Consider the following 26251-nt stretch of genomic DNA (forward strand, 5'->3'; position numbering starts at 1 on the left):
GGACTTCTGCCAGTTTATCAACCAGCCGTGCCATTGCAGTAGCGCAATGGTCAGGTCCAAGTGGCGCAGAAGGAGCTCTGGAGATCCTGCCACTAAGAAGGTCGTCCAAGTACGGCAACATGCGGACTCCCTGCAGCCGCAGGGAAGCCGCCATGACCGCCATCACCTTGGTGAAAACACGTGGTGCTGTCGCCAGGCCAAAAGGTAACGCCCGGCACTGAAAGTGGTCGCTGCGGATTGCAAACCTGAGGAACTGCTGATGGCGCAAAAGAATAGGGACATGCAGGTAAGCGTCCTGTATGTCCAATGACACCATGTAGTCCCCAGGTTCCAGCGCCAGAATGATGGACCACAGGGTCTCCATCCGAAACTTTGGCACCCGCAAAGACTTGTTGAGAGATTTGAGGTTGAGAATCGGACGAAACGACCCATTGGGTTTCTGGCTGCACCAAAAAGAGATTGGAATAGAAACCCTGGCCCCTCTGGGAGAATGGAACAGGCACTATAACTCCAGCCTGGAGCATAGTGTGCAAGACCTTCCGCAGCTCCGTGGCTTTGTTCCGGTCTGATGGTAGACCCGTGGTGAAGAATCGAGCCGGGGGTCTGTGCCGGAAGGAGAGGGCATACCCGTGTGAGACCACCTCGAGGACCCAAGTGTCTGTCGTGGTGACCGACCAACACTGAGCGAACTGCAGCAGGCGGCCTCCCACTTTGGGATCCCCCAAAGGGAGGCCCGGACCGTCAGGCCGCAGGCTTGTTATCTGGCTTAGGGGCCTGACGTCTGGTACTCCAGGCCTGCTTCCGGGGCTTGGCCGATTTCTTGGGGCCAGCCTGACGGGGAAAAGACTGTGCTTTAGGCCTACCCTGGGCCCTATAAGACAGAAAGGACGATGTACCTGAACCAGAAGGAACAGCAGCCGACGGGAGACATAATCTTGTCCAGGTCCGGACCAAAGAGAACCTCTCCTTTAAAAGGCAATGCCTCCAAACCCTTTTTGGAATCAGCGTCCGCCTTCCAGGATCGCAACCACAAGGTGCGACGAGCAGCCACCGCTGCCGAAGAAATTCGAGACGCCAGGGTACTAATATCTAAGGCCGCTTCGTTGATATAAGTGGCCGAATCCCGGAGATTGCCGATCAACTCCGTCTGCTCAGCCGAACAGTCGGGATCGAAGGATGCCTCCAACGTATCAGCCCAGCACTCCATAGCTCTGGCAACCCAGCAAATGGCCATAGCTGGCCGTGCTGCCCCCCTGCAAGGGAATAGACGGACTTCAGGCAGATCTCTACCTTGCGGTCTGTAGCATCCTTAAGGGAGGACATGGATGGCATGGGCAATGTGGCACTACGGACAAGGCGTGTCACATGAGAATCCACCTGTGGAGGGGATTCCCACTTGGCAAAATAATTGTCCGCAAACGGATACGCCACTGCTAAACGCCTTTGAGGCTGATATCGTTTGCCTGGCTGTTTCCACGCTTCCTCTAGGTGGTCAACTAATTGTCCCGAAAGAGGAAACACTGTGGTATCTCCTTTAACATCCTTGAAAAAGGCGTATTTGGACTTTGATACCGGAGGTATCTCATCCTCAATAACTAAAGCAGTCCGGACTGCACGAATAAGGCCAGGTATATACATCTTAAACTTAGCGTCCGACTCTTTAGGACGGGGAGGTTCCTGGTCAGAAAGATCCAGAATCTACCCATCATCGGACGTCCCGTCGTCATCCTCATAAGGAGCAGACTGAGACGCCACCGGCCGCTTGTGGGGCCGCATCACAGACTCCCCCTGCAACACGTCTGACAACTGCTGTACAGAGCTTGTTAACGAATTAACCCACGCAGGCTCATGAGAGACCTGAGGAGGGGAAATAGGGAGACCGTGGGGTACCATTAATTGTCTCGGGAAACCCTGCATGGGTGACGACACCACTGACTGCTGGGACAATCCCATCTGAGTGAACGGAGGCTGCGGAGCTAACTGGCCCACGAGGGTTGTAAGCGCCTTGGCGAAACAAGCCCAGGGCGGCTCCTGTACCGGTGCTGTGACCGTAATAGGCCGCACCAATAAATAACACGGACGGCATAGCCCTTCCGTGCTACCCTCCACCTCCGCTATAGGTGCCTTGCACGTAGTACACCGAAGCTGTAGAGGGAAGTCACTCTCAGACATAATAGTAAATATGTGACCCCTCTCAACAATACTTGTCCGTATAGTGAGAGACCACCCTGCAGCACCGCACCACAAGGGCTTTAGCAGAAAGACAGGGACAGTAATAAGGCTGACAGTTAAGAAGTAAAGTACAGGCAGCAGCGCTAGTACAGTCACATACAATGCAAAGAAAAATCAATTCCTGCACTATCAGCGCTGATTCTCAACTACCCAGACACAGAATCTGGTAGGACACAGCGCTGCATACACAGACCTGACCCAAATCGGAGGAGAGGTATGCGGGGGGACCCAGACCACGATGCCTCTGATTCCAGGCTTCCAGCAGCGTTCACCATGCGGTTGTAAGATGGCCGCCGAGGAGCTTAGAGGAGGCTGGCCTGGGGGAGGAGCGCTGCTACAGAGCCAGTCAGCGTTGCAGAGAGGACTGTGCAGCAGGGGAGGCGCCGGCTGTGAGACAGGGAAGGCGCGCTCCCCTGGCATGCATTTAACCCCCGGGACGCCGCAGCGCTACCGCTCTGCTGCGGTCCGCTGTCCCAGGGGGGTAGTGGAAGCGTAGGTTAGATACCTGGCTCCACGCTGCAGCCAATCCCCAGAGAGCCCCCTGCCTGGGGACTCTGGACCATGTGTTCAGCGGGGACCCACCGCGGGACCCCGCTGCCCCCCTTGAATCCAGCCATGGTCCCAAACATCTGGGGTCACCGCTGTGACCCCAGATGCTCACCAGCATCCCCGGATCGTTACCGGCGTTCTGGTACCGGCGGGGGTGGAGGGAAGACGGCATGGACGTCAGTACTGACTGTCCATGCTGTACTTCCAGATGTGCAGCCACAGCTGCTTAAGAAAACTTCAGGGGCTCTTCTTAGCCCCCACTCCAACAGGTGCATCCGACTCCAGCCGGGCACCAAACTAAACTGTGGTGCCTTGGCTCGGGGGGACCCTAGTGCATCCTGGGAGGACTGAAAACTTAACTCTATGGTGCCCGATGCCTGACGTCATCACCTATACCCCAAGGTATCCTGTGGATACCCTATGGACCCTGAAGTAGAAAGCAGAGTTCCCGGCAGAGGAAGCCCGACAGCGCTGGAAATCCCGATTGTCGCTAAGGTAAGTATAAACTAACCTAACCCCCTAACCCTCCTTAGGGGTGCCTAACCTCCCCCCCAAGTGCCTAACCCTAATTCCCCCTCTAAGTGCCTAACCCTAACCCCCGCTGCCTAAACCTAAGTCCCCCAGGGGGGTGCCTAACCCTAAGTCCCCCCGGGGCTGCCTAACCCTAGCCCTCCCTCCCCCTAGCCTAACCCTCCCGGGGGGTGCCTAACCCTAACTCCCCCCCGGGTGCCCTAAACCTAACCCTCCCCCTCCACGGCTGTCCGCTCACGGCGCCCGGCATCCCTTCAATCGGGATGCCGGGGCGCCTGTCTCCCGCCGTCGGGGAAATGACAGGTGTCTAGATATAGACGCCCGGCATTTCACCCTCACCGGTATATGACAGTCGGGTAGCCGGCAACGGTATTAAGGCAGACGGTTTCCCGATTGTATACCATTTAAGAACGTGTGCTATTGCATATAATTGTGGTAATATCAGTATACATATTTGTATTTTATGTATTTTTTCATGTTTTTCTTCATTTTGAATTTATTTTCTTATAATTTATTTACTGTGTGATTTTGTTTAGTACAGTTTTATGCTGTAGGAATCTACTGTTTACTGGATAGTTGTCTTATGGCCCCTATACCCCAGCGGCAGATTGCCGCGTTCCTGCAACCCGGCTTGTCACTGATTTGCCGATCACAATCAAAATCTGATTGCGATTTGTAAATCGATGAAATGTAACATATATAATTTCACCGATCCTCTGACGGATTGCGGGACATTGATAGCTGATCAGCGTTTCCGATCCCATCGCAGGATCTGGCAATCCGTTGTATAGTGTATGGGGGCCATTAGACTAATGTAGATATTTAATTTACCATGTGCATTATTTTGGTGCCTTTCATGTATTTTGTGGGATCCTAAGTGATACAACTTCTTACACAAATGCCATCGCATCTGCGATCTCTCACGGATTTGCAATTGCAAAAATATGCTAATAAACCACTCACAGCCCAGTGCTTAGAGACGCCCACTGAAAGCATCTCACATCCGCTGCTCATGCACAAAACCAGAAACATGGAACACAGATCAGGCGACCATCATCCTTCTCAATAAGCTTAAGCTGTCACAGACATAGGCCCGTATTCAATTTGAGATGAAAAGTCCAGACTTTTCGCCTGATGGACTTTTCGCCTCTTTCGCCTGTTTTCCAGGAGGAAAAGTATGTAGTAGTGCGCGTGCCCGATTATCCCCGTATTCAATTCCTATGGACGCGAAAACTGGACCCGGCGAAACTGGAAGCGGCGAAAAAACCTGTCAATTTTCGGGAAATCATCTTTGGCCCCCCCTAAAGATATCCAGACATGAGGGATCACTATGGGTACCCCCGTTTTTACCTGCTGAAGGGAAGTCGGGTTTTTAAATAGCCGCGGCAGGTGCATAAATGCGCCTGTGAAGAAGTGATGAAGAATAGCATTTAGGATTTTTTTTGGGGGGGGGGGAAATAACTATGCCCATCAAATTTGGGGTACATGAAAATGGGTGCAAGCATATTTTTAAGTCCCTAAAATGATTTAAAAAAATTCTTCAAAATTGCAACTGCTGCTACTACCCGCAATCAAGAAAACACCTTCCGCATACTTTGGAACCCCTCTGGAATTTATTTCACTACTTTAGGATTTGGTTCCCCATATTTTTTTTTTAACCCCAAAATATAAGTACATTTTTGGGGTGCCCCGATTTTTTTTATTTTTTTTTGACATACATTGTTTTTAGGGGGCATTCCCAGGGGTGCATTTTTTTAAGCCTGCACCCCTAAACCCTAATTCTGCACTTTTTTTCACCAGCGAAAGGCTGGAGAAAACTTTTCCCTGTTTTTTTACAAAAACTTTTCGCACCGGCGAAAAGTCTTTGTAATTGAATACGGGGATAATTACAATAGGCGAAAATGATAACAGGTTTTCGCCTGTAATTGAATACTGCCTATAGTGGGTATCCAGACACGCAGAGGGCTCTCCTGCTGGGAGCTAGAACGCAGTGTTTAAACAGTCCAACAAGTCTGTGTTTTTCTAATCACCCGTGGGTGATCATATTTCCAATTCAAACGCTGCGTGTGCACAGTGCGGCTTACACGCTAACAATCGCTCAATTTGCGTAAATAGCGGCATTGCATCCACATCTGAATCGGGCCCATAGTATTTTGTTGTGTGTGGTTACTGATTGCATAGTGATGACGTCACTCTCCCGCAAGAGCAGGTGCAGTACTGGGCGTTGAACGTGGCGTGTATCTTTAATGGTGGCTAGGGTTATTTAAGGTAAGATGTTCACATTGTATAGTTGCTGTTTCTTTTTTTTTGAAAAAACTATTTTTTATTGAATTCAAAAGGGTGAAGAAAAGGACAACAGTATAAATAGCATTACAATCATAACAAGACTTACAAGTGATTAATACAATACCCTTGAGTAATACTGTATAATCAAAAATCTATATTTTTCTTATTCCTTATGAATTTTAGTTTTATTTTATTTAAAATTTATTTATTTATATTTAAATAGTTACCGTATAATTGAGACCAATTAGAGAAATTGGTTAGGAAAAAGAGAGAGAGAGAAAGAAAAGGAAGAAAGAAGAAAAAAGCAAGAAAATTTGGGGCGGGAGTGGGGGTGAGGGAGGGGGGTGGAAGTCTACCATATTTCTAGCATGTTCAAGAACTATTTCGTATACCTTTGTAAGCAGAGGTTTCGATGGGTAAATAGCTGAGGTAAGTTTCCCATTTGTTATAGAATTTAACCACACCCCTTTCAATATCATACATCGCCGTACGTCTATCATAATAAAGTATGTTGAGCATTTCCATTCTAAGCATTTCTAAAGAAGGAGCCATTTTAGAGATCCATTTCTGCAAGATTAATTTATTTGCTGGAGTAACCATTACAGCAAGGAAAGGTAGCATTGAAGTGTTGGTGACCAAGAGGTGAAGTCAGCAAAAAGGAATGCTTCCCAAGAGAATGGCAATCTAACTCTGGCAATCTGAGTACTTTTTTACTTTAGGACACTGCCAAATATTATGTCAAAAATTTGCTGAAGTTGCATGACATTTTGGGCAGTTGCTTGGTTCGTTTGGGAGCATATGACTCCGCCGTGCTTGGGATATATATGCTCTGTTCAAAAACTTAATATGAGTTTCCAGCAATTTAGCCGAACTTAACCATTTCATATGAGACGGGAAGTCATAACACGTTCTGAAAAGTTGAAATCTGGGAAATCCTGGTGCCAAGACGACCAGACTCGTTTCCATATACCCAATACATCCTTAGATAGCAAATCATTGTATAAATATTTAAGTTTATACTTGTTGTTAGATACCAAAGTGAAAAGAGAGTGTATGGGGGATGGGGTGGATGGAGCTATTAGCGATACATAAGAACCAGAAGATATTTTGCTGTTGATAGAATGTCTAATTTGTAGGTATAAAAAAAATTGTGAATTAGGAATATCGTAAATATCCTTCACTTGTTGGAAGGAATAAAATTGCCGCCGGGTCAAAAATGTTTCTAATAGAGGAAATCCCTTTTTGTTTCCACGATTTGTAATGGGATATTGTAAGGGATGGTGTCTGGGTTGTCCCAGAAAGGTATGTATTTAGTAAAATGTGGATTTGAGCATAGACGTTTGTTTATAGCAAACTATGCTTTATAGGTGTCCATAAAAAATATGTTGTGGGTGATTCCTATAGGGAGTTTTGCGCGGGGAACATGCAAAAGAGCTGCTGGAGAAAAGGGAGAGAACAATGCCTCCTCTAGTTGAGGATTAGTAAAATGGGATTGGGTCAAGAACCAGTCGGAGATGTATCTGAACCAGGGCTGGATTTACCGCTAGGCATCCTGGAGAGAGCAGGCCCTGGAGAGAGCTTGCATTTTAACGCCACCTCCTCCTTCCCTGTCCTGGTAGGAGCAGGGCTCTGGACGTGCTGCTGCTGTGTCTCCTCTCACCGGCCAGTGCCAGCAGCAGCACCACCATATCCAGAGCCCTGCTCGTACCAGGACAGGGAAGGAGGAGGTGGCGTTTCAGTACAGGGCCAGTGAATGCTGGCCTCTGAAGTGATCGGAGGATAAGGAAGCCTCGGATCGCTTCAGAGCCAGCGTTCCCAGAGATGCACTGCGCGGGTGACGTCATGACGTCACCCGCGCCGTGAGGAGCCTGCGTGGCCGCGACTGCTGGATCAAGTCAGATCCAGTCAGTACGGCAGTGGGAGCGTTAGCCTGGACGACGGCCGCGTGGAGTCAGGTAAGTAGGGGGCGGGGGGGGGGGACTACTACTACAGGGGAACTACACAGGGGCACTACTTTAAAGGGCACAACTACAGGGGCACTACTATTACTACAGGGGACCTACTTTAAAGGGCACAACTACAGGGGCACTACTACTACTACTACAGGGGCACTACTACTACAGGAACACTACTTTAAAGGGCACAACTGCAGGGGTACTACTACTACAGGGGCAGTACTTTAAAGGGCACAACTACAGGGGCACTACTTTAAGGGGCACTGCATATGGGCACTACTACGGGGACACTGCATATGGGCACAACTACAGGGGCAATACATATGTGCTCAACTACAGGGGGCACTGCATATGGGCACAACTACAGTGGGCCCTTCATAAGGGGCGCTGCTACACGGGGCATTGCATAAGGGGCCCTGCTTAATGGGCACTGCTACAGGGGGCATTGCATAAGGGGCCCTGCTTAATGGGCACTGCTACAGGGGGCATTGCATAATGAGCAGTACTATAAGGGGCACTGCATAATGGGCAGTGCTACAGGGAGCACTGCATAAAGGGCACTTACAGGGGGCATTGCATAAGGGGCACTAGTACATGGGCATTGCATGAGGGGAGGGGGGTCTATGCTAAGATGGGAGAGGGGTCAGTGAAAGAGCGGGTCTGCGCTGTGAGGGGAGGAGGTGGGTTCTGCGCTGAGAGGGGTCAGTGATGTGAGGAAAGAGGGGGCTGTGATGTGGGGGGGGAGGATTAGGTTTAGGCTGCGGGGAGGGTTAGGATACTTACCGGCAGGTATCGGTATCGTAACCTTGTCGGGATGCTGGCATCTGTATCCTGAGCGCCGGCATCCTGTACCCAACCCAACCCATACATACAATGTTTCAAGGCCGCAGCTGACCTTTTCTTAAGGGTGCTGTACAGGGGAATGAATCAGAAATTAAAATATAGTGCTATGGAATGTTTGAGGGAGGGGGGCCCCAAAACTGGTATCTTGCCCAGGGCCCCATGAGATCTAAATCCGGCTCTGATCTGAATGCGGCTGCGTATGAATAGGTCTGGATATCCGGTAGCCCCAAGCCCCCTCTGTCTTTATTGTATAGCAGTCTATTTCTGGCTATTCTAGGGTTTTTGCAATTCCAGATAAATCGCTGAAAGGCTGATGTACATTTTGCAGTATCTGATCCAGTTAAGAACATGGGAAGCATCTGGAGAGGATAAGCCAGTTTTGGAAACAGTACACTTTTGATGACTGCAACTCTTCCCAACAGTGAGAGTGGAAGGGTCATCCAATGTTGGATTTTTTGTATAATTTTTCCAAGAGTTTGTGGGAAATACATTTAATAGAAGGCGTGATAAAGATGCCCACATATTTTAATTTGGAGTTAGTAACATGGAAGGTAGTAGAAAGCGTAGAACACTGATGCAGTAGATCGGGTTGTGTCAATGGTAAAACTTCAGATTTTGCAATATTGATTTTATATCCAGCAAAGGAGCTGAAGCAGGAAATTTCTTCCAGTATTGCGGGTATAGATAGTGTGGGTTGAGAAATAAACAGGAGCATATCATCAGCATACAAAGGGAGCTTCGATTCTATTCTACCCACCAATATCCCGTGAAATGACGATTTGGTCCTGAGGGCAATAGCCAGAGGTCCTAAGATAAGAGCAAATAGTAACGGGGATCAAAGGCTGCCTTGGAGTGAACCTCTTTGAATCAGAAATGGAGCTGATAAGAAATTGTTAGCCATGATGCGAGAAGAGGAAGATGAATTCAGTAATTGAATAAGGGATATAATTTGGCGAGGAAAACCGAATCTAAGCAAAGTTTCATATAGGTGGTCCCACACTACTAAGTCAAACGCCTTCTCTGCATCAAGTGAGAGAAGGACGTGAAGAGCGCTCTCATGTTTCTCCTCCAAATGTTGTAATACAGCAAGAACCTTGCGAATATTGGGGACTGCGCTACGTCCCCATATGAATCCGGTTTGGTCTTGGTGTACCAAAGAAGGCACCACTAACTTAAACCGCTCCGCTATTATTTTTGTAAATAATTTGTAATCTATATTTAGGAGTGATATTGGGCGGTAAGAAGAAGGTAGGGTTGGATCTCTATCTGATTTGGGTAATACCTTTATGACAGCATCATTGAAATAGGCAGGAGGGTCATTGCCAGTGAGAATGGAGTTGTAGAGATTTGTTAAGGGAGTGGTTACGGAAGATTGGAGAATTTTCAAAAATTCTCCAGTATAGCCATCAGGGCCTGGAGATTTACATGGCTTGAGACCCTTATTGGCTTTAGCGACTTCCATTTCAGTTATGGGTTGGGTGAGAATTAGACGATGGTCGTCTGATAGCTGCGGAAGAGCAATTTTGTTCCAAAAAGCCTGTTTATTTGCTGAATTAATATGCTCCTGAGCATATAGCTTAGAGTAAAAAGTGTGGAGTATGTCTAAAATGGCTGGGCCCTCAGTATGTAGGGAGCCCATATCATCAGCTAGTGTCAAAATGGCAGTACTAGTTCTCTCCACTAAGTCAGTTAGATAAAAGTCTGCCATTTTTGTTGCCGTGCATGTGAAAAGTGTATTGGTTATTATGGATTTTGCGATCACCGATCCGCATCAAAAGTCACCGTACATTCCTCAAACTGACGTCTAATAGTTGCTGTTTCCTATAGGGTTAATAAAGGGCTCTGAAACATTGAACAGAATAGATTTTGTACTGATCTCTTGGGCTGATTCAGTATTGCATGTAAATGCAAAGCTGAACGCAGAATTGTCTCGATTGTCGGGAATCTGCACGTGCGCAGGACCCATTCTGCGAGTGTGCAGAATGGGTCCTGCATAATCGCATGCAGCCCCTTCAATGCCTCTGCCTGATTGACAGGCAAAGGCATTTAAGGGGCAGTGCGGGGGCGGGGGTGACCAGGAGTGATGAACGCAGTTTCCTGGCCTCGCAAGTTGGCCAGCCTGAGTAAGCTGAGGCTTACTCAGCTGGCCGGAGGCCCGGCACCATCGACCACTGATGGTGATCCCAGCCTGTGACCTCAGTCGCAGTGCTGGGATCGCAAAAACAGAAGGGGGTGTCATTCACCTCCTGCTACATTGCATATTTGCAAGGACGGAATTGCAAAGCTGCCTCTGTTATTTTGGGCCTGATTCAGCAAGGATTGCAACTGCTAATACGCATGCAATCGGCCGATTGTTGCGTACTGCGCAAGTGTATGCATCGCTGTGCGTGAACCGGCCACTGTGATTGGGACTGCGATCACAGTGACTAGGCAGGCCCATTGCAGAGTGATTGACAGGAAGTGCCATTTGTGGGTGGTGCCGGGGTCGTCGAAACGCAGGTGTGCCAGTGCATTTGAACGCCGTTGCATGGACGTGCATAAATTATCCACTGCGATGCCTTACGCAGCCAGAGTACTCATAGTGTGCGAAGAGGTTAGCAATTCCTGAGTAAGGTCAGAGCTTGTGCAAGTGTGAGTGAGGCTGCGATTGTACGCGATGTTACCGAGGGTTTTGCAGTGTTGCTAAGGATTACGGATGTGTGTAAGGTAAGGTGGGTGCCCTTATGTAGTGCTGCGGCGGCATAGCGGTCGAAATGGATTAGCATACTATCGCAGTGAGACTGCGTGCGTAATCGCTATTGCAATTGGAGTTCGATCCGTAATGAATCAGGCCCTTTATCCGGAATGCCGCCCACCCAGACTTATACAGCAGTGAACGTAAACATAATCATCCCCCAAAAAGGTAAGTATTAATATTAATAAGAAATAAATACATGCAAGTCTAGCATCCCATCAGAATAAAAAGACATACCTGAGCTTCTTTGCTTTTCATCCACTTCATTAAAATATTTCTGAGTCTGGAAAATTTTAAAATTTTATGGTTAAGAAGTAAATCTAAATCCAGTTGCTGGTTCTATTGTAGCATGTCAAGGTCAATTATTGTTGAATATCATTATCGTTGAATTTCAAATGTATATTTATTATGAGGTTTGGGAATGTCGGTAAAGCTCAGTTATTTTTCTTTTTGCAGACAGTTGGCCCCAGATTCTTCAACCTGTTTATTATGATGTTTGTGCTACCAATATACAGAGTGTTTAAAGTGACCACTAGTATTGCTTTATGTATGTAGACATGTGAATGTTTGCATATTCTCTAATGTTGCGGTACTACCAATAATGATTTTTCTACAGACTTCACCATATACAGTATTATAAACCATACAGAAAATGTATTTTATTAGTTGTCATTAGCTGGTTGATTATTTTCGTGTCATCGTGGCCTTCCACCACACACAATTACACTAATAAATGTCTGTTAGGATGGGTACACATCAAAACAACGGGCGATCAGGATGATGGTCGGGACAAATTCCCTTCATCCCGGACCATCTGTGATTGCCCGTACACACTGTGCACGGGCGATATCTTGTTCTGTCCGTCATTGAACTGCACATCGTACAGGAGATCTTCTGATTGGCCACGCAGCTATCTCCCAACATCGTGTAGAGTAAATTTTTAACTCCTTGCATGCCCGAAAAGGGTTTGTGGCCTCGGACATGCCATAATTTTCATCACTCTGGGGAGGCGTACTCAGCACTCCTGGAGATGCTGGGCTGCCCTCAGACCCTCCCCGGATGTGAACAGATGCCATGCCATCTATTCATCTGCTGGTCTGCAAAGCAGCGGTAACAGTGCTCCCCCCAAGTCCCCCCCCCCCATAGGAAACTGCGGCCTGCGGGTGGAACAGTCCCTGAAAAGGAACACTGTCCCATAAAAAGCGGGACAGTTGGAAGGTATGCTAAACAGCGCTGTAGGTTACTGATTCTGCTACATGCAATATAACACTGTAGTTTTAATCTTCCAATCACAAAGTAAGGGATAGATTTATTAAAACTTGGAGTGAGATATAGTGGAGAAGTTGCCCATAGCAACCAATCAGCATCTAACTATCATTTTAAAGGCTGTGGTAGAAAAATAACAGTTAGAACCTGATTGGATGCTTGAGCAACTTCTCCACTTTATCTTTTTCCAAGATTTGATAAATCTCCCCCTACTGTAAGTCTGGCAATAAATATAAATGCAACCCAAAAGCAACAGATGGTGGTTTCTTATAGAGATGTTTTACTACAAAATCTTCTGCAGATGTTTGTCAGGATCCTGAGTGCTGCTAATGGCTCCTGCTGCTTTCACTATGTAATGCTGTGACTTCCTACCTCACAGCATAACCCTTATGGTCACATGCACTCCTGTACTCCTGAGGGGTTGGGTCAGATTAAGATTTGTGTTTAAAACAAAATATAAGGTGTCTCTCTAGATTAGAGATGAGCAGTTCGGTTTTTACTTGAATCTGAAAAACTGGCTATTTGTGAAACACTCCCAGCCCTTAAATCAGGGGTCTTCAACCTTGGCCCTCCGGCCGTTGTGGAACTACACGTCCCAGCATGCACTGCCATAGTTTTAGCATGCTGTTATATCAAAAAGGTGGCAGTGCATGCTGGGATGTGTATTTCCACAGAAGCTGGATGGCCAAGGTTGAAGACCCCTGCCTTAAAACATGCAAAAACTATAGTTCCCACAGAGTATTAGCATTAATAAATAACATTGCTTTTTATTAATACTGTAATGCATGAGATATCAGGGAGCTCTGGTGCATTCAAACTGAATGTCAGCACCTTCCCAATAGTTCTCTAGGGGGGACATCAAAACGGGGCCACTTAAAACCTGCTAAAAGCTTAGCTTTTCTGAATATGGTGTTAGCAGCTCAGACCATCAGTTAAAGCCCAGCCAGAGAGGGATCGTTTTTTTCCCTTCCCAGCAGCCTAAACCCTCCTTCCAGTAACTGTTGTGTGATGGCCACACATGTGCAATGAATAAGCCAGAAGAATAGCTATCACTATAATGTACTATTCATTGTTATGGGGCCTGATTCAGAAGTGGATGCGTTGCCATTATCTGCGCAGTTGTACGATAGTTTTTGTACTGCACATGCATCCGAGTCCCGATGGTTACCGCCGGGGGTACAGAGAAACGTATTTTGTCAAAGAGAGAGAGGCAATTTTTGTGGGCGTTCCTGAGAGGTAATAGGGGGGAGACTAGTCAGATGGGAGTGTCCCAGCCATCTTTTCCTCGCAGTTGCACTGACACCAGCAGCCATGTTCAGACAGACATTCAGAGCAATCATAGGGCTGCTCTAATGTTTGATGGTGCCACTTTTTAAGCCGCGGATTAGAGCCGCAGCCGGTGGGCGTCTATGTATGAATTCCAGTCAGCAGCTTTAGAATAAAAATGCAGCTGCGCTCTGTATAGAGATGCAGTCACAGCTGCATTAGCGTCCACCTCTGAATCAGGACCACAGTCTCTTATCCGTGGCGCAGTAACGTCATGAGTGTATTAATAAATTGTCCCTTTCTTCATTTCTTATTGCTGCAAAGAGATGATACATAAGAGGCCATTTGCACAATTTCTCATAAATAGGCCCCTAAGATGAACGGGGTGGGCCGTATAATAGGAACCTTACTGCTTCAGAAGAGGGACCAGGTCTTGGAGAGCTCTCACACGTGGCTTGATCTGCACACATAAAAATAATGTTATTCCTATGAGGTTAGTAAGGCAGCAAGGGATAGTAAAAGTTGCATACAGTGCATTCCCTGTGCATATATTTGCCAACACAAACAGTTTTCAATGTTAAACAGTTCTGAAATATTTATTTTTAATGTATTATTAATTTACTTTTTTCTACTTGTAACGCCAGTAAGTGGAATTGAAAACCCAACTCTGGGCTTTTAGATCCAATATGGATGCTTGGACCGGCTAACAGCCGTGTTTCATGGATGTGCATATCCCTTGAGTCTGTCCTGGTGAGCAGTAAGTTCACTGGCTCCAGGCCAGTATCAGTGAGGCGGCTGAATTTCACTGTTTTATTGATAAGTGATTTTATAGAAATCAGATTTACCGATTAATTTTAGTAGATAGAACTCCTAAAATACTATCATTGCATGACCAACAAATAAATGTATATAACTGAATATATGACACTGATGCTCTGTGTCCCCACTAAAAATGAGACCATGTATATGCGTGTGAATCAGGATTGGATACTTTGTTTTTCATTTCTATTATTTCCTTTTTTATTGTTTACTTACTACACTGTGCTGTTCTAGACATCACTTGAGTCAACAGCTTGAATGTTAAGTACTGATCCATCTGAAAATTTCCAGACCATTGGACATTACTGGAAGTTGACAATGATGGGACTGCACTAACATGCCTACATAAACATGATTTCCGGGGTACACAATGATATTGGGGACATGATATGAGGGGATTCTGTATGATATTTGGGGGGGGGAATTAATGATAGTATCGCACACTGACAGTTTGACGACTCAGAACACTGACACAATGACAGTTTGGACACCCAGAACATGGCACACTGACAGTTGGAGGACACAGAACAGTGACACAATGACAGTTTGGACACCCAGAACATGGCACACTGACAGTTGGAGGACACAGAACAGTGACACAATGAGTTTGGACACCCAGAACATGGCACACTGACAGTTGGAGGAAACAGAACAGTGACACAGTGACAGTTGGGACACCCAGAACATGGCACCCTGACATTTGGAGGACATAGAACAATGACACAATGACAGTTGGGACACCCAGAACATGGCACACTGACATTTGGAGGACATAGAACAATGACACAATGACAGTTGGGACACCCAGAACATGGCACACTGACAGTTGAGACACCCTGACAAATGGCATACTGCAAGACACAGAACAATGGAAGAAATCACCTGAAACTTGTTAGCCGTTGTTTACTATAAATAGGTTGAAGCTTACAATATGTGTTCATATTATTGTTATTGATTAGAAATAGCTCTGTGTCTTCAAGGAATTTTTTTGGCACTGTCCTCAAACTCACTTACCATCTCTGCTGAGTGATAGAGAGTTTTTTGCAGACCTTATGGGACTTTGAATCTAAAATAAAGAATAAAAATTATCACGGTCATAAGTGACTGCATTTTTCCCCTGGGTAAATCATTACAATCAGACAAGCAGCCATATAAATAAAATCTCTAAGATATTATGGGTGATCGTGCAAACTGACCCGGATCTTAAATTGCAAGACACCCGTTTAATGTCATGTTATAAACGTGGCAGCAACATCAGGGACATCCTTGTCAAAATTAACATCGAGCCTTGGTTCCAAGGAGGATGTGAGTGGTGGAGGCAAATTAGGTTGTATTAGGTTGTATTAGATGCACTTGCACCACATGTAGATTTCTGATCCCAGGTGATAGTTTTTATCATCCGCACTCTGGGTACAAATATTCTATTCACCACAAACTTGCGTGCAATTCGAACTTTGTCATATATCAGATCATATGCCCCTGTGGTCTTTCCTATATAGGCAAGACCGAGAGGTCATTTAAAGAACGCATGGCTGCACATTGAAGTGTCATTAGATCAGCAATTAATTCTGGCAGCAATGAGCAGCCAGTTACTAGGCACTTTGTAAGTGCCCGTCATCCTTTATCTGCCCTTAAATATAGAATAAACGATCATGTACCCCCTTTTATTAGAGGGGCAATAGATCTAAAAAGCTGGTTCAATATGAAGCCTGTTGGATACATCGGTTAGGCATGTTAGCACCCAGAGGGTTAAACGAACAATTAGGTTTAGGTTCCTTTTTGTAATACTAAAATATATACATCTTTAGTTAACATATAGGTCTGTAAATATATTACAGTAATTATATTGGATTATTTATGTTTGCTGCAATCTACACCATATTAATGTTCTATTGGGAGCAATATAATGAAGAGATAGGATAGAGTTAAGCATGTTTGTAAGTATGTAGATTTTTTTTTCTATGTGCCTGTAGCGTTCGCGGTTATGTGCATATTGATGTCCTGCTTTTTTTTCTAGTATCTTGAATCCACAGTGATGGTACACTATGACGCATCATTGGGGTCCTGAAGTGATGATGTCATTGGATGTGCGCCGCTGGTCGAATGAGCGGTCCCTTTCCAGCGTGGCCACGTTTGTGCACTGGGTGACTGACCTGTAGTTAAGGTGAGATCATTTATATGTATGGTACTGTCCTGATGAAAATGCCACGTTTATAGACATTGAAACTATCTAAGCTGTGTTATGTCGTATTTATGAATGCGTGGAGTGCCGCACTTTAAGATGATACTAAATATATATCCATGCATATATGCACACAGACAGATAGGAACCTTAACAGCAAATAACAATATCTACGATAAATGCATAAGACATATATATGTGTATATAATCACCAACAAGGTACAGCACACTCCTTCCCTTAGACATCAACTGCTGCGGTGCCAGCTGCAAACATTAATACAGTCATCCAAGCGCTGTACTCGACAGTCTTAGAAATAAATAATCTAATCACGAAGTCATTGCTGCAACGTGTTGGGCTTTATTGCCTGTCGTCATGTATGTGCAGCCTGACGATGGGCAATAAAGCCCGAAACATTGCAGCAATGACTTCGTGATTGGATTATTTATTTCTAAGACCGTCGAGTGCAGCGCTTGGATGACTGTATATGTGTATGTGTATATATATATATGTATTTACTAACTAGCAACATTCAGCAGCAAGGCACTCAGACATGTATGAACATTCAGTGCCCATAAAAGAAAAAGAGTGTGAGATGTCTGTGGCAGTCAGTACAAACAAGTAAAATATCCACCGACCACCCTGTATCTGTGTAGAGGAGCAGGAGAAGAGCCTTTGGCAGGCAGCCTGTGACAGGGCGGACGCCAAAGGGTGGGGGAGAGGATAATAGGGCGAATACTCCTATTGTAATAAGTGTCCCAGTGGTCCAGTGGAGAAGATCGGGACCACACAGCCAGTGGCCTCCCCTGCTGGCGGTGAACAGTCGCTACGATGTTGTGTACACCATGTGCACACCCGTTGTGAGGTACAGCATTTGCCACTAACAAAACACTTTTAATCATTAAACCTAAGATGTCCATACTGTCACTATCACCATGCTCAAGATAGAAAATATAATTATTTTTGTATATCTTATGTGTATAGAACTGGAACCCCTGTATGCCTATAAACTTTGCAGGGCAAGCTTAGGTCACTAGAATTTAAGTATTTGGGCAGATTATTCTCTCGAGAGCAGTGGTTCCCAAACTTTCTCAGTTCATGGCACCCTTAGGGTCTCCATAACTTTTTTTAAGGCACCCTTAACAAAAATAATTACCAAGCAGTCCCGTTTTTTAAGTAGTTGGGTCAAAATAACATAAGTATTTAAAAAAAAAGAAAAAAGAAAGAGAAACAGTGTTACTCTTACCCATTGCACGCTCTGTATCTCTCCCTTTGCCCTCTCCATGTCTCTCACTTTGCCCCCTCAATGTCTCACCATTTGTCCTTCTCCATGTCCCCCCCTTACTTACCTTTAGTTGTGATTGTCAGCGCCGTTCTGCAACATCACTCCACAGATCAGATCAGGCACTTCCTGTCTGATCTCCCACAAAGCACTGCATTGTAGGACCCCATACAGCAACAGGCACCCTCAGGATTCACTGTCTGTTGCTTTACAGTGACAGCTCTTGCCCCACTCATCGCATACTCCCTACCCCTCCGCTCTACTCCGCACCGCTAACCCCTCTCCCTCCCATCCAAAAATATATATATATATTTCACCAAAAAATACACTGGCCGGCCTCTTTAGGCCCCAGGGAGCTGAGGCGCACAGTTTGGGAACCACTGCTTTAGAGAAATGAATGTGGCCCACTGGTGGCCAAATTTGTTCCTCAAGGACCCCTAACAGTTCATATTTTCCAGACCAACTCTGGAGCTTTTAAAAATGTGTCAGTTAGATCAGAGGTTCCCAAACTCCACCATAACAGTCCAGGTTTTAAAGATATCCATGATTGTGTCCAGATGGTTAAATCAAATTGACTGAGGTACTAATTAAGTCACCTGTGCTCACACATGGATATCCTTAAAACCTGGACTGTAAAGGAGGAGTTTGGGAACCTCTGAGTTAGATAATTAATACACTTGTGCACCAGCTAGGAGAAGGGATAACATGAAATATAATGGGTTATTGAGGACCAAGTTTGGCGACCACTGATGTAGTCTCTCTTCTTTATTTAGAATTACCTGAGACAGTCTATAACTTGTAGAGGTGCACGGGCAGACTGTGTAATACCTAACCTTGCCACATATAGCAGCACCATCCCTTACATTATACTAAGCCTGATTCAAAAGATGCATGCAGTGTCGATGCCGCGCACAGGCGGCTAATGTTTTTAGTCTGGAGATGCACCCTAATGGTTACCAGCGAAAGCCGCAGAAAGAAAATAGACAGAGAGGCAATTTATGTGGGCATTCTGGGTGGTAACGAGGGGTGGTTAGCAAGAATTTTTGAAGTAGACCTTAAATTGAAGGGACTTTGGGCTTGTTTAAGAGCCGGACGCTCTGAAAGAGCGCTCGCTCTGAATCAGGGCTTTTTTGTTTGTTTTTTGTGCGGCCTCCTGGCTACTTGCATAGCTGTGGGTGACCACCAACAGCTATTGCGAGTGGCCTGGTGATGGTCGCGATGGTCTCGACCATTCGGGGCTTGCGATGAGACCCTTGTGGTAGGGTCAAGTTCCCGCAAGCCCCAGTGAGCTTCTGGCTCTTAATAGAGCCGGAAGCTCACCACTGACATCACTAGTGATGTCAGTGGGGCCGCCCCCAAACGGCAGGCGTTCCGTCGGGAACGCCTCCGTTTGGCCAACCACCCCCCTGCCCGCCTCCAAAACGGAGGAAGCTGTCCATCACAATCGACAGCCGCCCCCTTTTGGTGCGAGACCCGGAGCAACGGAGTATAGCGCTTGCGAGCGGGTCTGAATCAGGCCCTTTGTTCCCCACCTGTTTACTTTGCCTTTTCATCATGCATTTCCTTGTTTTACACTGTTTCATTTGAGGACAGTACATGAAGTTGTTTTATTAATTGCTTTGGAAACTGGAGGATATCTATACGTCTGAATAGTAACTTTTGCTGTTTATATCCCAAGAGACAGGGGAAGTGAGATGCCGGAGCCATTTTTATTGTGTACAGGATCGCAGACGCAGGCTGAGACACGTCCCGAAAACATGACTGCTTTCCATGTGTCAATCACAGTGCGAGTTAACAGTCGCTGAGAGCGGCTATGGTAATGTACCTTGATGCATGCGCTGCGCAACTTAGACGTATGCGGAGTTTACAGATAATCGTTCATCTGTGTAAATATCGGCGCTGCCTACATCTCTGAATCAGGCCCTATGTACATATAAGGAGTTCATTTCATTTGAGAAACCATACATCTTATGATCTCACTGAGAGATCTCTCCTTTTGTACATGTTGGACAAGCGCCCTTATTATATTTACTTCATTATTTTATTTTGCTGCATTTATCCTGCTGGGAGATTTATTACTCCCCTATTTCCATTAATCTATAGCTTACTGGACCTTATGTCAAAATGTTCAACTTGTATAATAATTTAAACTCAAGCTGTATTACATTTATTTCAAATGACACATGTATTATGAATGTTACATACTGTACATGCTAGGATTGGAATTATACAGTTGATCGGGTAACCATAGTATTTTGCAAAGAAACATGGATCACGTGCGTAATGTTGGTTGCTCTTTGGTTTTACACAGATAAATAGGCACAGAAATGAATATTTTACATTTGTAAACTGTGCCCATGACATAAAATATGTGCTAAGCCTGTAATAAGCGATGTTAAATGGCCACATACCTGCATTCTAATGTTGCTGAAGTTGAACCGTTTAGAAAGAGACCCTGAAAGAAATGTAAATGCACATACTGTAATAACATAGAAGCATGTTCCTGTCAGACATACAGAACGAGTGCAAGAAAAGATTTACAGTGAATAGTATGTTAAAATGTCTACTGCAGTCCCCCTATTTTCGACAACAAAGCAGCCCTCGAAGCATTGCAGAGCATCCCAAAGCTTGGCCAGTAACGCCACCTGAATATGTGTTAGCCTATAGGTTACAGTAGCAGGATCCTTAGGAACCCTCTGCGTAGGCCCCTACTGCACTACAAATGCCAACGCCGAACCTGGAAGTAGAGTGATAGTGTAAGCCATCTCTCTGTTACCAGCTCTTTTCCAGGACGGCCTTTTATAGAAACCTATGTCCCAGCGAACTTCTAAATTCCAGTGCAAATATTAATTTTCGCTTTGTGAATTTATCAAAATTATTTATCACAATTGCTTTAAAAATGTAAATAGTGCCCTTAAAAGCAGCATTTAAACACCACATGTAAATGACACCAGGTAATGCCATCCTTGCTGCATCTGCACTACACAAGCAATGTCACATATAATATTTTTGGTAAAGACTCCAAGAGTCTATGATTATTAAGATTTTAATGTTTGTTTTTTTTTGATTGATGTGTTACAATTTTTTGTTACCATTGAATAGTAAGTTAGTTATTATTATAATTTATTTATATGGCGCCATAAGTGTTCCGCAGCACCTAACAGTACAATACAATACAATGCAGGACACGAACATGGATAATAACAGGAGATATGGTAAGAACTTACCTTTGTTATCTCTGTTTCTACGAAGTGCATAGGGTCCACAGAGTTGACCTAGGGATATAGGTTGGGAACCAAATCCAGGCACCACGCAGTTAAAGCTTTTAGCTCCCAGGATGCACTGGGTCCACTCTCCCTATAACCCCACCCCCAAGCCAGGGGCACCTCAGTTTGTAAGTAGCCAAAGGCCGGAGGAGGAAAGAAAGAGAGAGAGAGAAGACTGGAACACACAAGAAACCATACTCACAGAGAAGGAGACGGGAAACCGGTGACCAGTAACGCAGCCCATATGAAGCCAGGTGCGTCAGGGCGGGCGCCCTGTGGACCCTATGGACTTCGTAGAAACAGAGATAACAAAGGTAAGTTCTTACCATATCTCCTGTTTTCTACTTCAGGGTCCATAGGGGGTCCACAGGGTTGACCTTGGGGATGTCCCAAAGCAGTCCTTATAAGGGTGGGGACGCTCCTGTGCTGAGATGACAATCCGTCGCCCAAAGGAAGTATCCTGAGAGGCAAAGGAAACCAATGCAGAGAACCTTAAAAAGGTGTGGACGGAACACCGCGTGGCCACTTTGCAAGGCAGAACAGCCAAGGCGCCACAGCTAGCCGCCCACGAGGGGCCCACAGCCCAAGTAGAATAAAGTATCAACCAAAACAGAAAGGCCTATCCTATGTATAGGCCCCTGAGTCATACGAAGTCATCTAGCCAATGTCAAAGTATCGGCCGGCCATCGTTCCCTGTGAAGTCCAAAGACCACAAATAAGGAGTCTGAGATCCTGAAGGAACCTGAACTGATCACATAAATCCGGAGAGGCCGGACCACAGTCAATGAGGCCACACCAGCCGAGAGGACTAGTGACTAAAATGTCAGTGCCATAAGTTACAGAATAATATGGAACTTAAAAACCACTGTACCCCTGACATGGTGAACCATCCAGTAGAGGGAGCCACCTGAGAACGCCCCCAATTCCGACACTCTCCTGGCGGATGCAAACGCCATAAGAGAGAGAGAGCCTAAGCTATAGACCATGTAATGGCTATCAAGGCTAGTGGTTCAAATGAAAGTCCCAGGAGGGCACGAAGAACCACTACTAAATCCCATGTAGCCCCTAAGGGAGATAAAGGGAGGCATAATCCAGAAAAAAACACCCTGAAGGATGAACCGGATACCAGAGAGTGGAGTAATTCCACATCCAAACCAAACTGACAGTGCAGAGATCCTCACTGACAGGAAGGCCAGGCAGAGGGCGAGACTCAAGCCAGCTGTAAGGAAAGCCAGAACCTCTGGAAATCCTAATCACCGGAGCATCGTAGCGACAGGTACGATACCATAAGAATGTATGCCACAGTCTGTGGTAGATCCCAGCAAAGTCTTGCCTATCTGCTCTAAACATCTCAATGATGACAGAGCCAGGGAAGCCCTAGGACCACAGTAGGGACGCAGTCAAAGACAAACGATCCAGGTCCTGGGAAAAACAAGGACCCTGAGACAACAGGTCCGGATAGTGAAGCAGTAGGAACGGAGCATCGATGAGGAGACTCCAGTGACGTCTGGGATGAACTGGAGCCACCAGAAGGAAAGCCCCTCCGTCTCGAATTAAACATCCGAAGACCTCGAGGAAAAAGGGAGACCGGAGGACACAGGTACACAAAGTGGAAGGACCACTTCACTGACAAAGAGTCACTGAAGGTAACTTCATTACCCCTAGAGCTGGACTGTAACACCGGTAGTGTGTGATAGAGTCAGAAGTCCATGAGGATCAATCACCTCAGAGAAGGCCCCTTCTGCTCACCAGGAGTTGAAACCTCTCTTGGAGAAGAGACTAGTCCCCGGGATGCATGTCGTGACGGCTGAGGAAGCCCGCTTCCCAATGGAGAGCTCCCGGAATGAACACTGCAGAGTTGGCCAGGAGGAGACCCTTGGACTACGTCAGAATGTATGACATTCCTGTCCTTGCCACCCAACTACCAGTGTTGCCTAGATGGAAGCCACTGTTGTGACACTGTCGGACTGAACCTATTCAGGTTTACCGTGACATATGTGTTAGGCCAGAGTGAAGGCCCAAGACAGCCTAAAGTTCCAACAAGTTAAGTGGCAGGGCGGAAACGACAGACGTCCAACTGCCCCGAAACGAATGCGGACCAGACACTGTCTGTAGGAAAGAATACCCTGGACGGGATGGCCATAGCCACCCAGACAGAGACCGACTCGCCTCCGGAGAGAGCATCATCATTTGAACAGCGATCCGATGGAAAAAACTCGATCCATCTGGAGAGGAGTCAATCATGGCAAGGCCTGGAATGGAACTGAGCACATTCCACCCTACCAAAAGGTAGACACTCTGGTAGACCGCGCATCACAAAGAGTAATGACATATGTCGACTGCGTAGACATCCGCACACTCCAAGTTGAAGAGTGGAGATCTTGTCTTACACCAGAAAAATTCTCAGATTCTGAGAATCCAGCAGGGCTCCCAGATGAATACCCTGTGAGGGATGCAGGGAAGACTTTTTCTCCGTTGATTAATTATCTGTGCCGAGAAGAAGCCACGGTTATCCTGAACTGGCGGTAAAGTACCTCGGTGATCCTGCTAAAAGCAGGAGGGCGTCCAGATAAAGGAGCCTTCGGATACACTGAACAGGTGAACTGTCAGAAAATCCCTAAAGCTGGTAAACCCTGGTGGAGCTGAGGACAGTCCCAAAAGGCAGAGCCCGAAAATTGCAAGTGTTGCTGTGACACAGCAAACCTGAACCCATGTTGATGATGGGTTCTATATGTACCCGTAGGTACGTGTCCTGAATGCTCAGATATACCATAAAATCCCCAGGTTCCAAACATCGGATGATGGAGCATGGTGGACTCCTCCTGAGTCCAGACACCCTTGGAATCTGAATCAGGGATTTGAGACAGAGGATAGGCAAATGAGGGCCAGTCGGCCACTGCCCCAGAAAGAAAGTAGAACAACCAGTCCCTCACTGAGATAGTGAGGCTGGCCGAAATAGCTCTGCTTACCGCAAAGACTGTATAGCTTTCTGGATTTGTAAGGCCCTGATCGGGTCTGAAGAAGGGCCCGTGTAACAACACCTGTGAGGAGGCCGCCTGAGCAATGAGAGGCCGTACCCATGAGAGATTACAACTCCTACCCAAGCATCCGTGGTGACTTGATACCAGCACTGGGTGAACTGAGAATCAGTATCTCACTCCGGAATCCCCCAGATGTAGACCTGTCCCGTCAGGCCGAAGGGTTATCCTTAGGCGTAGAAGCAGGGTCGTCTGGAAGTCCAGGACTGCTCGGTACTGGATAGGGTGGCCCCCGTGGAGGCCGACAGCCTAGGAAAAAACAGGCCTTTAGGCTGACCCTGAGGACAAAAAGACTTTACAGATTGAGTCCGAATGTAGTGGGAGTAGCTAAAGACCTTGTCAAGGTCAGGACCAAACAAGATCTTCCCCATAGAAGGTGTCTGCACCTCTGCTTTCCCATAACGCAGCTTAAACTGAGGTGCCTCTGGCTTGGGGGTGGGGTTATAGGGAGAGTGGACCCAGTGCATCCTGGGAGCTAAAAGCTTTAACTGCGTGGTGCCCGGATTTGGTTCCCAACCTATACCCCAAGGTCAACCCTGTGGACCCCCTATGGACCCTGAAGTAGAAATACATTGCTACATTAGCGACCATAATACCAAAATATGCAACAGAGCATAAGCAACCAAGTGTTAGGTGCCCTAGTGGGGAGTAACAAGTAGATGAAAGTAAAGTAAGGAGAAGCACAATAGGGTAGAGGGCCCTGCTCGTAAGAGCTTACATTCTAAAGGGGAGGGGCAGACAAACAGGCATGACACAGATGGGGGTAGACAGGGAGGAATTGAATCGTATGTAATGCTGGCTATCGGAATGCCTCCTGTCACAATACCGACAGCGGCATCCCAATGGTTGGTATCCCGACAGGGGTCGGGTAAGTATACCCTCCCCCCTCCTTCTTGTAGCCTAACCCTAACCGTTAGCTCCTGAACCTAAGACCCCATCCTTTGTGCCTAAACCTAACCCCCCCAGTGGTGCCTTACCCTAACCCTCCCCCCTAGGGGTGCCTAACCATAACCCCCCCAAAAGCTAACGCTAACCCCTCTGACTGCCCTAAATCTAACCCCCCCCCCCGTGCTTAACAGGATGGGCACAGCGGACTTACCTCATTCGGGTACGCGTCCTCCTGGATTCCGGCGTCGGAATTAAGATAGGCATCGAAATACTGACGCCTATCTTAACTCCCTTGTCATGATTTCAGGATTGGCGCGGCCGCCGGTCTCTTGACTACATCCCAGGAGGAAGGAGCATGTAGCAGCAAGTTAGGATGAGAGCTGGAAGGCTTTGCTAAAGCAGTGGGTCTTGGGAGCCTGTTTGAAGGGTTGTAGAGAGGTGGAGAGCCTGATGGGGAGAGTGTTCCAAAAGTGGGGAGTAGCACGGGCAAAATCTTGGAGGCGAGAGTGAAAGTAATCAGTTGGCATGAGAGGCGGCGTTGAACAAAGAGGGGAGGCAGATGTAGAGTGTTTTGAGAGGAAGATGAGCTGAGCAGCAGCATTGAGGACAGACAGGAGAGGAGAGAGATGGGGGTTGGGGAGTCCAGATAGGAGGAGGTTACAGTAGGAACAATAGCGCTCCTTTCTTGGTAATGTACATAGGGCCCCATTTATCAACGAATGTTAATACCAGCGGCATATTTTGTTTAGTATCGCAGTGACACAAACTAATATGAAACCGGTATTCAACATTACCTCGCGGCCGGAGTCCCCCTTGTCAGCGGCATCCTCCACTCAGCTGCTGGCAGCCTAAAATTGGCAGCAATAGGATTCTGTATCATGCATATGCGAGATGGTCATGCTGCACAAATGCATGATAGTTTCACCCGACAGAAAGGTTGTTGCTGGGTCCCCATTGCCGAGCCGTATCGCTCTGGCCATGTATAGATTGCATAAGCGATACAGAAACAAACAGCGGTAATCTTACCGTGGTTGTGTTAAATATTGAAAGGATGACATAACCCCTCTAGCTAGCAGTGCTAAAGGGGTTAAGTCTTGTTGATAAATCAACAGTCAA

At 46.5% G+C, this 26251-nt stretch overlaps 1 protein-coding gene across 3 annotated transcripts in view; it reads right to left on the bottom strand.

The window, feature by feature from the left end:
* The window catches only part of LOC148527297 (uncharacterized), a 141293-nt gene that overhangs the window by 7532 nt on the left and 107510 nt on the right, over nt 1-26251 (bottom strand). For 2 of the 3 annotated variants that reach the window (XM_088469108.1, XM_088469107.1), the window contains 4 exons: nt 20355-20398; nt 15496-15547; nt 14073-14122; nt 11368-11413 (listed from right to left, as the gene is read on the bottom strand). In XM_088469108.1, coding sequence (XP_088325234.1) covers nt 11368-11413; nt 14073-14122; nt 15496-15547; nt 20355-20398 — 192 coding nt within the window. The remainder of the gene's footprint in view (nt 1-11367; nt 11414-14072; nt 14123-15495; nt 15548-20354; nt 20399-26251) is intronic. The other variant, XM_088469109.1, reaches the window with a different exon arrangement.

Source organism: Taudactylus pleione, unplaced genomic scaffold (assembly GCF_031769625.1).
Source record: "Taudactylus pleione unplaced genomic scaffold, aTauple2 ptg000089l, whole genome shotgun sequence".
NCBI lineage: Eukaryota > Metazoa > Chordata > Amphibia > Anura > Myobatrachidae > Taudactylus > Taudactylus pleione.